We start from the raw sequence: 13,139 nt of genomic DNA, 5'->3' as shown, positions 1-13,139 counted from the left end.
ATTTAAAGCAGTCGATGGCGTAGGTAGATTCTGACTGTATGTTGCACTTTAATGCAATATAGTTGTTGTAGTTTTACTTTTGCAAGTATTTATGATGTAAATGTGATATCAAGAAGGAAACAAATACTGTATATATTTTGTATTGTTTTATCAACAGTTTTCACCATACGTTAATGTGGAAGAGTGAACAGTAAATGGTTAATCTTACTGGGACCACCTCATTGACTGGTTTAAGCTTGGTGTTTAGTTCAGAGTTCTTTTACACCTGTGCGAGAACACTACTGAATTTGTGCCTGATGAAAGTTATTTCTGACCGTACTTGCCCCAAGCGTGCTAGTGCGGGAAGCAGGTCCTCGTTGGGGATGAAAGGCTTTACGTGACCGAGGACGATGCGTTGTGTGGGAGCTGTCACTAGCTCTATCTGTAAAAAGATGTTTTCCACCGTGATCCCCCTACTGAGGGCCCGATGCACCGACTCATCATTCCTCAGATAAAACACTGCCTTCCCGAACTCTTTCTCAGTGGCCAAAACACCATCTCTCCCCAACAAGTCCTCCATAGCCTCCGCGCACTTTTCCAGGGTAGTTCCAGGATGCAAAATACATTGCACCCTGCGTTCCACTTTCACCGACCGAAACAGGGCGTTGTCCGAGGCTGGAGAGGCAGCCGCCTTTGCATAACTCCCCGAAGGCCTGCGACTCCCTGTAGACCGGTCCGGCATGTTGCTTCTGTGTCCGAATCGAGAAAGATACGGTGGTGATGCTGCTTATAAAGTCCTGGAGCGAGTTGAGTAACTGGCCGGAATACCTTGCTGGCTCAGTGCCAGAAATTCCAACGCCGGAAAAGGCTCCGTTAGTCCTGCTGAACTTCCAGGCCGTGAGAGGTCGAGACGTCTCAAACGATGTTTTGGCTCCTACACCGAACGAGAATCCCGACGATAAAGATGGAAGGAGGTTGTCCTGATGTCAGTGGGGGAACAACGGCGTTTGTCTCTGGTTTTTAGAGTGAAACGGCTTCCTGGCGAGTTGCCAGCGGCCACAGCAGGGTGCTACGCAGTTCGCAGCCGTCAACGAAACCAGTCCAAACTGGCAGAAAAACTCCAAACGAAGCTTCCACACTAAACCAGCCGCTCACTTAGATGTCCAAGATATGTTTCAAACCAACTCCATGTAACTCACGATCTTAATACAGCAGTTTTTCCTCGATTTCTCCTAGCACATTTAGAACAGCTCCACTCTGTGTCTGACCCCGGGAGTGTCTGATGGGACAGTGCAGAGGGAGCTTCACTCTGTGTCTGACCCCGGGAGTGTGTGATGGGACAGTGTGGAGGGAGCTTCACTCTGTGTCTGACCCTGGGAGTGTGTGATGGGACAGTGCAGAGGGAGCTTCACTCTGTGTCTGACCCTGGGAGTGTGTGATGGGACAGTGTAGAGAGAGCTTCACTCTGTGTCTGAACTTTTTTTTTACAAAATCCTTTATTATAAATATTGGTGCTATACAATATATACAAAACAGAGGCAAACACATTTACTTCACTACAAATAGACACTAGACATTACACCAAAATGTTGCCATCTCTATCAACAATGGCATTTACATCCTGCGGAGCCCAACGGTCCCGAAACTCCTCTAAGGTCACCGTGGACTGCATGAGTTCCTTTTCAATATTCACCCGATTACGAACATATCCCCCTAACAGGCAAAATAAACCACAATTAGGTAAACTACCAATATTCAAGTGAAGTTGAGCATGGAGTTCTTGGGCCCTTGAGGACCTACCGCGGATGCAAAGGGTTCATGACATCTCCTGGCATTGAAAATATTCAAAGAGGTTCTGCAAGAATGAAAGGGTGGAAGTACAAGGATAACTTGACGGCTCGGGGCCTGTTCTCATAGGACTCACTCTGCCCTAAGACATGAAACAACCAGGATTTGACATAAATTTAAGGTAATTGATAGGGCAACAGCTATTTGTTGGCCAACTGTAATAATACTTCTCTTTTCTTTTAGACATGTGGCAGTCAAGGATACAGTACCTGTTGACTTTCTGCTGTCTCTACACAATGGTGGCTAGCCTGATATCTGCTCCATGTATTCAATACAACGACTTAGAAGGAAAGGTGGCAACGAACTGCAGCAACCAATCTCTTGACTCCATCCCTCTGTCCCTCCCGACAGATACCGAGGTCCTCCAATTGAGTTTCAACAACATCACCTCTGTCTCCTTAAGCTCCTTTACAAACCTCACTAAGCTCCATAACCTTGACCTCTCAAACAACCAAATTAGACACTTGCACAGTGATTACCCCCTCTCAGTTCAGAAATTGGATCTCTCGTCTAACGCCTTAACCACACTTCCTGATTTCACGAAGTTGCCTCTCCTCAGGAAGTTGGTCCTTGATGGCAACGAAATATCAACTCTCCCGGAGAGAGCATTTGCACCCTTGATCAACCTGGAAGACCTCAGCATCAAAGGGAATGTCATCATTTCCATTCCTGACCACATCTTTGACCCACTGGAGAAGCTTCGATATCTCATCCTCTCTGCAAACAAAATCGAGGAATTCCCGAAGGTTGCACTGGGCAGGTTGGAAGAATTGCAGTTTCTTGACATCTCAAACAACAAACTAAGAACAATCCCTCAAGACTTCTTTGAAAACAACGTGCTTTTTTATGTGTACCTGCACGATAATCCCTGGGACTGTGAGTGCAGCGCGGTGAGGTATTTGAAGGGATGGATTGATGAAAACGACGGGAATATATACAAAAATGGGGGGGAACCGGACTCAGAGACAGTGGTTTGTGCAACTCCCACCACTTGGCAGGGGACTCCAATTATTAATATCCCGGATGACCAGATCTGTCCCAGTGTGACAACAGAAGTGATGACTCTGAGAACCACTGTTGATGAAACTCCAACCACATTTAACACTCTTTTCCATCAAACGTCTCCACACCAGGAGTTCTGTGCTCAATACATTGACTTAGAAGGAAAGGTGACAACGAACTGCAGCAACCAATCTCTTGACTCCATCCCTCTGTCCCTCCCGACAGATACCGAGGTCCTCCAATTGAGTTTCAACAACATCACCTCTGTCTCCTTAAGCTCCTTTACAAACCTCACTAAGCTCCATGACCTTGACCTCTCAAACAACCAAATTAGACACTTGCACAGTGATTACCCCCTCTCAGTTCAGAAACTGGATCTCTCGTCTAACGCCTTAACCACACTTCCTGATTTCACGAAGTTGCCTCTCCTCAGGAAGTTGTTCCTTGATGTCAACGAAATATCAGCTCTCCCGGAGGGAGCATTTGCGCCCTTGATCAACCTGGAAGACCTCAGCATCAAAGGGAATGTCATCGTTTCCATTCCTGACCACATCTTTGACCCACTGGAGAAGCTTCGATATCTCATCCTCTCTGCAAACAAAATCGAGGAATTCCCGAAGGTTGCACTGGGCAGGTTGGAAGAATTACAGTTTCTTGACATCTCAAACAACAAACTAAGAACAATCCCTCAAGACTTCTTTGAAAACAATGTGCTTTTTTATGTGTACCTGTACGATAATCCCTGGGACTGTGAGTGCAGCGCGGTGAGGTATTTGAAGGGATGGATTGATGAAAACGACGGGAATATATACAAAAATGAGGGGGAACCGGACTCAGAGACAGTGGTTTGTGCAACTCCCACCACTTGGCAGGGGACTCCAATTATTAATATCCCGGCTGACCAGATCTGTCCCAGTGTGACAACAGAAGTGATGACTCTGAGAACCACTGTTGATGAAACTCCAACCACATTTGACACTCTTTTCCATCAAACGTCTCCACACCAGGAGTTCTGTGCTCAATACATTGACTTAGAAGGAAAGGTAACAACGAACTGCAGCAACCGATCTCTTGACTCTGTCCCTCCCTCCATCCCGACAGATACCGAGGTCCTCCTATTGAGTTTCAACAACATCACCTCTGTCTCCTTAAGCTCCTTTACAAACCTCACTAAGCTCCATGACCTTGACCTCTCAAACAACCAAATTAGACACTTGCACACTGATTACCCCCTCTCAGTTCAGAAACTGGATCTCTCGACAAACGCCTTAACCACACTTCCTGATTTCACGAAGTTGCCTCTCCTCAGGAAGTTGTTCCTTGATGTCAATGAAATATCAACTCTCCCGGAGGGAGCATTTGCGCCCTTGATCAACCTGGAAGACCTCAGCATCAAAGGGAATGTCATCGTTTCCATTCCTGACCACATCTTTGACCCACTGGAGAAGCTTCGATATCTCATCCTCTCTGCAAACAAAATCGAGGAATTCCCGAAGGATGCACTGGGCAGGTTGGAAGAATTGCAGTTTTTTGACATCTCAAACAACAAACTAAGAACAATCCCTCAAGACTTCTTTGAAAACAACGTGCTTTTTTATGTGTACCTGCATGATAATCCCTGGGACTGTGAGTGCAGCGCGGTGAGGTATTTGAAGGGATGGATTGATGAAAACGATGGGAATATATACAAAAATGAGGGGGAACCTGACTCAGAGACAGTGGTTTGTGCAACTCCCACCACTTGGCAGGGAACTCCAATTATTAATATCCCGGATGACCAGATCTGTCCCAGTGTGACAACAGAAGTGATGACTCTGAGAGGCTTGGTGTAAGAAACTCTGACCACATTCCACATACTATTCCTGTAAACGTCTCCACACCAGGAGTTCTGTGCTCAATACATTGACTTAGAAGGAAAGGTGGGAATGAACTGCAGCCATCGATCTCTTGACTCTGTCCCTCCCTCCCTCCCGAGAGACACCGAGGTCCTTCTATTGAGTTTCAACAACATCACCTCTGTCTCCTTAAGCTCCTTTACAAACCTCACTAAGCTCCATGACCTTGACCTCTCAAACAACCAAATTAGACACTTGCACAGTGATTACCCCCTCTCAGTTCAGAAACTGGATCTCTCGTCTAACGCCTTAACCACACTTCCTGATTTCACGAAGTTGCCTCTCCTCAGGAAGTTGGTCCTTGATGTCAACGAAATATCAACTCTCCCGGAGGGAGCATTTGCGCCCTTGATCAACCTGGAAGACCTCAGCATCAAAGGGAATGTCATCGTTTCCATTCCTGACCACATCTTTGACCCACTGGAGAAGCTTCGATATCTCATCCTCTCTGCAAACAAAATCGAGGAATTCCCGAAGGATGCACTGGGCAGGTTGGAAGAATTGCAGTTTTTTGACATCTCAAACAACAAACTAAGAACAATCCCTCAAGACTTCTTTGAAAACAACGTGCTTTTTTATGTGTACCTGCACGATAATCCCTGGGACTGTGAGTGCAGCGCGGTGAGGTATTTGAAGGGATGGATTGATGAAAACGACGGGAATTTCTCAATACAAAATTTCTCCGACAGTTAGGACGGAACTGCCTGCTGCTCTTCACCCTGCTCTGCCTCTCGCTTGGCCTGGTCCTCTTTGAGATCTCCGCCCTCTCCTTCTACATCCTCAGATTCCACCGGAGACTCTACCGTCCCCTGAGGCAGTTGTCCCGACGGAGCTGGTACATCAGGCTGGTCCGCTACAGCCTGTTTCTCCCCGACTTACAGCAGATCTATCCTCCGCCAAGAGCTGCCTTCAGCCCGGATGCCACAGAGGCCTCCCCGCTAGAGGAAGAGGAGTGGACCAGTAATGCGACCGAGGCTGCTGGAGATGCATTCACTAGCTTCCTCTAAACAGATCTGGGGCAAAGGAACGCTTTGGGATTGAAAGCTTTCAGTTTTATAAGGTTTATTTGTATACATGCAAATGGAGTTAGGCCCACCTTCGTTATGCACCAAATGTTGCACATTATATGTATCAACTGGATTATTATTTCCCCACACATGTTCCCCCTCCTGTTCTATATCGCCATATTCAGTATAATATTGCCATATTGTAATTTTATAGAGAAGATATTGGGGCGATGGTAGTGTAGTGGTTAGCACAATGCTTTACAATACCAGGGTCCTGGGTTCAATTCCTGCTGCTGCTTGTAAGGAGTCTGTAAGTCCTCCCCATCACCACATGGGTTTCCTCCAGATGCTCTGCTTTCCTGCCACAGTCCAACGACGTACCAGTTGTCAGCATCATTGTAAATTGTCCCGTGTTTAGTCTAAGGTGATTTGCACATTCTCTCTGCATCACAGAGATTCCCCTGGGTTCTTTCCACATCTAGACCGCACATCAGGGCTGTCCCATCAGCCAATGGGTGCTCCTGATGAGGATGAGATGGCTCACAGAGAGCAGACATATTCACGGACCAGTCATACTCACTTTTTGTTGCAATAGCTTCCAATACAAATAAGTGTAAGGCGATGCATTTTGGAAAGTCAAACATGTGTAGGGCAGACCAGAGGGCCCTAGGAATAAATGCACATGGTTCACTGGTCTGTGCCACAGGTGAAAAGGGGGTTTAGCATGTCGCTGTTTTATCGGTCATAGCACCAATTGTTTACGACATTATGTTGCTGTTGTAGAAGTTGTTGGTGAGACCACACTTGGAGAATTGTGTACAGTTCTGGTCACCCCGTTATAGGAAAGACATAGTTAAACTGGAAAGGGTGCAGAGATGATTTATGAGATGTTGGCAGGACTGGGTGTAGTTGGTAGACCTGAGTTATAGGAAGGTAGGCCAAGATAAGTCTTTATTCCTTGCAACATAGGAGAACTCAGGGCAACCTACTGAAGGAGTTTAAAATTGTGGGTGACATCGATAGGTGGATGGTATCAGTCTTTCCCCAGGGTAGAAGAGTCAAAAACTAGGAGGGCAAAGAGCTGGCACGAGTGGGAGATGTTCTAAAAGGGACCAGAAGGGCACTCATTTCTTTGAGGGTGGTTAGGTTATGGAATGAACTGTTAAAGAAAGTGGTTGAGGCATCATTTAAGAAGCACTTGGACAGGTACTTGAAGGAGTGCGGTTTGGAAAGGTATGGGCCGAGCGCTGGGAATTTGAACTACAGGGTGATGTGGACTGGTTGCATGAATGGGCTTGATTCCCTGCTCTGTTACTCTATGTCTCTTTGGGTAGAGCATGGAAAAAGAGCATTCGGCCCATCCTATCCATGGTGGAGTCATGTAGGCGCATCTCCCCAATGCCAACCACCAACCCTTTTCCCCTCGGCCTTGCAATTCCTCCTCTAATATAAAGTCGCCCAATTCCCCTTGAAGGCCAGGACTGAAACCTGCCTCTGAGACCTGTCACAGCCTCAGCTTTAGACCCGTTTATCAGTGGTTTTTTATTCCACACTTGGCTGATAAGCCTACTGTGTGGTATCAGAGAGAAAACTGCCTGAAAGTCCGTGCCTTATTTGTCTTAATTTCTTCAACCTCATCATCAAAGCGTACTATATTATTGGCGAAATGCAACTTGCCCACAACTGATCGGTGCCAGCTGTCATAAGGGGACAGGAGGCTGGACCCAATTGCAGGACGCAGGCACTGAAGTACTAGGGCAGGACGGGAACAACTAAACGATAGACAAGATGTGGTGACCATGGTGTGCGTGAGGGACGTGACATTCAAGGTGATGCTGGGGTTCCGGGAGAGTCTTAGAGTTCAGGCAAGGCAGGATCCTGGAGTTCAGGCAAGGCAGGATCCTGGAGTTCAGGCAAGGCAGGATCCTGGAGTTCAGGCAAGGCAGGATCCCAGAGTTCAGGCAAGGCAGGATCTTGGAGTTCAGGCAAGGCAGATCCCAGAGTTCAGGCAAGGCAGGATCCCAGAGTTCAGGCAAGGCAGGATCCCAGAGTTCAGGCAAGGCAGATCCCTGGAGTTCAGGCAAGGCAGGATCTTGGAGTTCAGGCAAGGCAGGATCTTGGAGTTCAGGCAAGGCAGGATCCCGGAGTTCAGGCAAGGCAGGATCCCGGAGTTCAGGCAAGGCAGGATCCCGGAGTTCAGGCAAGGCAGGATCCCGGAGTTCAGGCAAGGCAGGATCTTGGAGTTCAGGCAAGGCAGGATCTTGGAGTTCAGGCAAGGCAGGATCTTGGAGTTCAGGCAAGGCAGGATCTTGGAGTTCAGGCAAGGCAGGATCTTGGAGTTCAGGCAAGGCAGGATCCCGGAGTTCAGGCAAGGCAGGATCTTGGAGTTCAGGCAAGGCAGGATCTTGGAGTTCAGGCAAGGCAGGATCCCGGAGTTCAGGCAAGGCAGGATCCCGGAGTTCAGGCAAGGCAGGATCCCGGAGTTCAGGCAAGGCAGGATCTTGGAGTTCAGGCAAGGCAGGATCTTGGAGTTCAGGCAAGGCAGGATCCCGGAGTTCAGGCAAGGCAGGATCCCGGAGTTCAGGCAAGGCAGGATCCCGGAGTTCAGGCAAGGCAGGATCTTGGAGTTCAGGCAAGGCAGGATCTTGGAGTTCAGGCAAGGCAGGATCTTGGAGTTCAGGCAAGGCAGGATCCCGGAGTTCAGGCAAGGCAGGATCCCGGAGTTCAGGCAAGGCAGGATCCCGGAGTTCAGGCAAGGCAGGATCTTGGAGTTCAGGCAAGGCAGGATCTTGGAGTTCAGGCAAGGCAGGATCTTGGAGTTCAGGCAAGGCAGGATCCCGGAGTTCAGGCAAGGCAGGATCCCGGAGTTCAGGCAAGGCAGGATCCCGGAGTTCAGGCAAGGCAGGATCTTGGAGTTCAGGCAAGGCAGGATCTTGGAGTTCAGGCAAGGCAGGATCTTGGAGTTCAGGCAAGGCAGGATCCCGGAGTTCAGGCAAGGCAGGATCCCGGAGTTCAGGCAAGGCAGGATCCCGAAGTTCAGGCAAGGCAGGATCCCGGAGTTCAGGCAAGGCAGGATCTTGGAGTTCAGGCAAGGCAGGATCTTGGAGTTCAGGCAAGGCAGGATCTTGGAGTTCACTGGGCGGGCCGCATAACTCCTGGGCAGGGCCTGGATCACTCAGGCAGGAACACGGGGGCCTGAGCAGGTCATGGGGCACCTGGGTAGGTTGCAGAGCACAACCCGTCAGCAGCGAGGGATGCAAAGGGGCAGCAGCAGTCTGGCCACGCTTGCCCAACAGAGGCAAGGGATAGGAAGGGAACTAGCTCCAGGGTGACTGCCAGACTCACTCAAAGAACTCGTCTTTAATGAGGGGAACTCCAAGCCAGGGCAACTGGAGGAACAGGATAGGCGGGACAACCCACCAACTCCACTCAGTCCCAGAGCCCCTTATATACACCGCCAGCCGATGGGCATTAGGTGCACCTCCTTGAGCCCCAACAAGCCACAATGATTCACAGGTGTGACCAATTGGGCTCAAGGGCGAAAGGAGAGACGGCTACAAGACCCAGAGTCCGGAGTCCACGAACCGGATCAAGACCGGGAATGCGGGCTCCGGACCGGACCATAACACCAGCGTCCCTTTAATTTCCTCCAAGAGACTATGAATCCTGCTGGGATAAGTGTGTCTACAATCTTTCCCACTCCTAACCTCCTTGTATATCCCTGGACTGTTCCGAACAAAGTAACAACTATCACTTCCCTGTGCTCCAATTCCAACCCTGTATCCAAAGAGATGGTCATTTTTCCTCATGCTTCACTCATTCCCAGAAGGGATCCCAAATGGCATAGGTGTAAACATCATCAATAACTTGTCCTGGTTCAACCACGTGGATGATGCAACCAAGAAAGCGCAACAAAGCTTCTACTTCTTCGGAAGGTTAAAGGACAATTGTGTGTTCCTGACACCATCACCAAGTTTTACAGATGTTGCGCAGAAAGTATCCTGTCCCGATGCATCGTGGCTCGGTAAATCATCTGCTCTGCCCATGATCACTAGAAACTGCAGAGTTGTTGACACAATCTGTCCATCACAAGAAGCAGCCTCCCCTCCTACACTTCCCGCTGCTTCGAGTAAGCAGTCAACACAATAACCCGCTTCCCCATCCTGGGAATTCCATCTCCTCCCCTCTTCCATCAGGGAGAAGATACAAAAGCTTGAGATGACGTTTCGCGCATTGGCCTTCATTAAGTCAGGAGATTGAGGTCAAGAGCTGCAAGGACATGTTGAGCTCTATAAAAACTCCGCTCAGTTGTGATCTATTGTGTTCAGTTCAGTTCGCCTCATGATAGGAAGGATGTGGAAGCTTTATAGAGGGTGCCGGGGAGATTTACCAGGATGCTGCCTGGATGGGCAACCATGTGTTATGAGGGAAGGCTGAGCGAGCTGGAGCTTTTCTCTCTGTAGTGAAGGAGGATGAGAGGATACTGGATAAAGATGTACACGATGATAACAGGCATAGATCGAGTGGAGAGCCAGCACCTTTATCCCAGAAATCATTAAGGGAGGGGGAGAAGCAAAATATCAAAGTGATTGGAGGAAAATATAAGAGGAGTGTAGAGGTATGTCTTTTACAGAGAGTTTGGTGGGTGTGTGTATCAAAATGCCAGGGGTTGTGGTAGAGACAGATACATTAAGGGCATTTAAGACACTCTTAGATAGGCACGTGGGTGCTAGAAAATGGAGGGGTATGTAGGAGGGAAAGGTTAGATTATCTTAAGGTGGGTTAAAAGGTTGGCACAACATCATGGGCTGAAGGGCCTGTACTGAGCTGTAATGATCCATGTTCTAACAAGAACCACCAAGCTCAAGGGAGCCCCCTGTTATTTCGGAATCAGGGCAACTGGAATCCATCAATGTTGGGCACTTACGCGAGAGGCCGCAGACACTGAGTGCAAACAAAATTCATCAACAAAGCACTTTTAGCTTAGTTGAACTATTGCAAAGCGACAGCACCGTTCTGATATTAAACGTATTATATTCATTAAAAGCTGTTTCCTTGCTTCTCTACATTCCTACGTAAAATTATATTTTTGTTCAGCTTCAAGCGTTCTTTCAGAACCACAAAGTCAATTCTTAGGAAGCAACACTTTCGGGAAAAAAACCTCGTTGTCCAGTGTTATTAGACCCCTGCGCGATAAAGAGGAATTCCTGATGTCTATGAAGCTCCTCGGTCGTCCAGGTCAGTGTATAATCAAACAGTAGTCAATCAAGGCAAGCTGCAACAAATCAAGTTGTACAGCAAGTCCAGTTGCCTTGATTGACTACTGCTTGATATGAGCTCCTGATCTCTCAATCTGCCTTGCGTCCTCTGCCGGCACTGCACCTCCTCTGGAACTGTAACACTGCACTTCACTGCAGAGAAAAATGCTGGAGGACCTCAGCAGATAGAGGGATCTCGGCACGACTGCCTATTCATTTTCAGAGATGCTGCCTGATCTGCTGAGTTCCTCCAGCTCTTTGTGTGTGTTGCTTTGGATTTCCAGCACCTGCAGAATCTCTCGTGTTACTGATTGACTGAACTCTGCCTTCTGCGCTACCGTACTACCCCGACGAGCTTATGGATGAAATGATCTGTCTGGGTGGCACTTCAACAGAAGCTCCTCGCTGCACCTGTGACAATGATAAACCAATTCTCGACTCATTCTGGTTCTGCTGTCTAGTTTGCTTTGTACATTCCGTAGAGGGACGTGGGCCTCGCAAGGAATCACCCGTCCCTAGCTGCCCCGAGAAAGTGGCCTGTGGAGCCTCTGCAGTCCTTGAGGGGTGGGTACACCCGCAGTGCTGATCGGGTGAGAGCGCCAGGATATCGACCCAGTGCCGGTGAAGGAACGGATGGCAGAAAAGGAGCACCAAGGGAGACAGGTGGCGCGGGTGCTGACTTACCCAGCCCTGAGACACTAGGCAAGAAGCATTTGATTCCAAGCGATTGGTTTATTGACCATTACAGATCATTATGGGACCCAACCATGAATACCCTCTCCTTGCCCCCTTCCGTCTCTCAGCCCCCAATAGAGACCCATGTTAGGATCAGGACATCATTCACATATGCCAGGAGTTTTTTGTGTCAGCAGTACAGTGCAATACATAAAATTAATCCAGTACTGTGCAAACGTCTCAGGCACCCTAGCTGTCTACATGCCCAAGACTTTAAAACAATCCTGTATGTGCCTCAGTCTCCACATGTCTGTCGTGTATCGGTCTGTGACGCCACCCCCGGCAGCGTGTTACAGGCATCCACCCCTCCCTGTTGATAATGCTTCCAACAAATCTGCACAATTTGTTCCTGTTCAGTGAACTTCCTTAACCTTGAGAGAAATTTCGTTTCTGACCCCGCCCCCTCCACCACTTCCCCGTGATTACATCTACACTCAGCGGCAACTTTATTAGATACGTCCTGTACCTCTTTCAGCGGTCACTGAGTGTGTGTTCGTCGTCTTCTGTCGGTGTAGGCCACCCATCCACTTCAATGTTCGACGTGTTATCTGCTCGGAGATGCTCTTCCGCACAGCACTGTTGTAACGAGTTACTGTCGCCTTCCTGTCAGCTTGAACCAGTCTGGCCATTCACCTCTGACCTCGCTCATTAACAAGGCATTTTCACCCACAGAACTGCCTTTCACTGGCTGACCTTGTTTGTCCCTCACCACATTGTCTAATCTCCGGAGAGTATTGTGTGTGAAAATCCCAGGAGATCAGCAGTTTCTCTGACCACCCCGCCTGGCACCAAAAATCAGGCCACAGTCAAAGTCACTGCGATCACATTTCTTCCCTGTTGTGTATTGGACAGTTCAGCAATATTTGAGTTTGATTACACATTCCGGTCCTGTTAAATTATATGTCACGTGTTATATGTGTGTGGAGGCGCGAATTGTGCTGCCACGTGACATGCGAGCGCCTCGCTTAAAGTGAACACGAACTGAGACCCTCATTTCGGTCTCCAGTGTCCTCTTTGAATCAGCTTCATGTTTTGAAGTTACGGAACATAACATTCCCCATTTCGATGTTCGGTCTGAACCTCTTGGCCAGGTCTGCATGCCTTTTTGCACTGAGTTCCTGCCACATTGATTGGCTGATGAGATATTTTCATGTTGGCCAGGTGTAACGGTGCCCTAACAGAGAGGCCGGTCCGAGAGAGAGAGAGAGAGACCCCCGGGCTCTTCGGCCATCAGCCTTGGAGTTATGACCCCGCAGGACCCACTGACCCCTTACAACTCACCGCTGTGACTATCGGACTGTCCCGTGACCCGCTGCCCTGTGTGTGACTGCCCTATCTCAGCTTCCCTCTCCAAACACGAGTCCCCTTTTTAAAACTGTCAGCGAGCGGGTGTACTTTGAGCCTCCGGCTGCGAG

The 13,139-nt window shown here is 48.8% G+C and overlaps 3 protein-coding genes across 3 annotated transcripts; all 3 read left to right on the top strand.

Annotated features, from left to right (window-relative positions):
* Positions 1-2,063: 2,063 nt before the first annotated feature.
* Positions 2,064-4,661, top strand: LOC140729809 (uncharacterized). Its single transcript, XM_073050022.1, has one exon. The coding sequence runs from the start codon at positions 2,064-2,066 to the stop codon at positions 4,659-4,661; it is 2,598 nt and encodes an 865-aa protein (XP_072906123.1).
* Positions 4,646-5,417, top strand: LOC140729265 (platelet glycoprotein Ib alpha chain-like). Its single transcript, XM_073048843.1, has one exon. It carries the CDS (start codon positions 4,755-4,757, stop codon positions 5,415-5,417), a length of 663 nt encoding a protein of 220 aa, XP_072904944.1. The 5' UTR covers positions 4,646-4,754.
* Positions 5,418-7,519: 2,102 nt separating this feature from the next.
* LOC140729264 (uncharacterized) lies at positions 7,520-10,764 on the top strand. Its single transcript, XM_073048842.1, has one exon. It carries the CDS (start codon positions 7,531-7,533, stop codon positions 8,881-8,883), a length of 1,353 nt encoding a protein of 450 aa, XP_072904943.1. The 5' UTR covers positions 7,520-7,530; the 3' UTR covers positions 8,884-10,764.
* Positions 10,765-13,139: the final 2,375 nt, after the last annotated feature.

The sequence above is a fragment of the Hemitrygon akajei genome, chromosome 6, assembly GCF_048418815.1.
Source record: "Hemitrygon akajei chromosome 6, sHemAka1.3, whole genome shotgun sequence".
NCBI classification, from domain to species: Eukaryota; Metazoa; Chordata; class Chondrichthyes; order Myliobatiformes; family Dasyatidae; genus Hemitrygon; species Hemitrygon akajei.
The sequence above is the reverse complement of the archived record's forward strand: the minus strand, read 5'-3'. Positions and strand labels throughout refer to the sequence as shown.

What these genes read in the sequence shown, in the direction of transcription:
- LOC140729264 (XM_073048842.1), top strand. Translation starts at nt 7,531, where the DNA reads ATGGTGTGCGTGAGGGACGTGACATTCAAGGTGATGCTGGGGTTCCGG.
- LOC140729809 (XM_073050022.1), top strand. Translation starts at nt 2,064, where the DNA reads ATGGTGGCTAGCCTGATATCTGCTCCATGTATTCAATACAACGACTTA.
- LOC140729265 (XM_073048843.1), top strand. Translation starts at nt 4,755, where the DNA reads ATGAACTGCAGCCATCGATCTCTTGACTCTGTCCCTCCCTCCCTCCCG.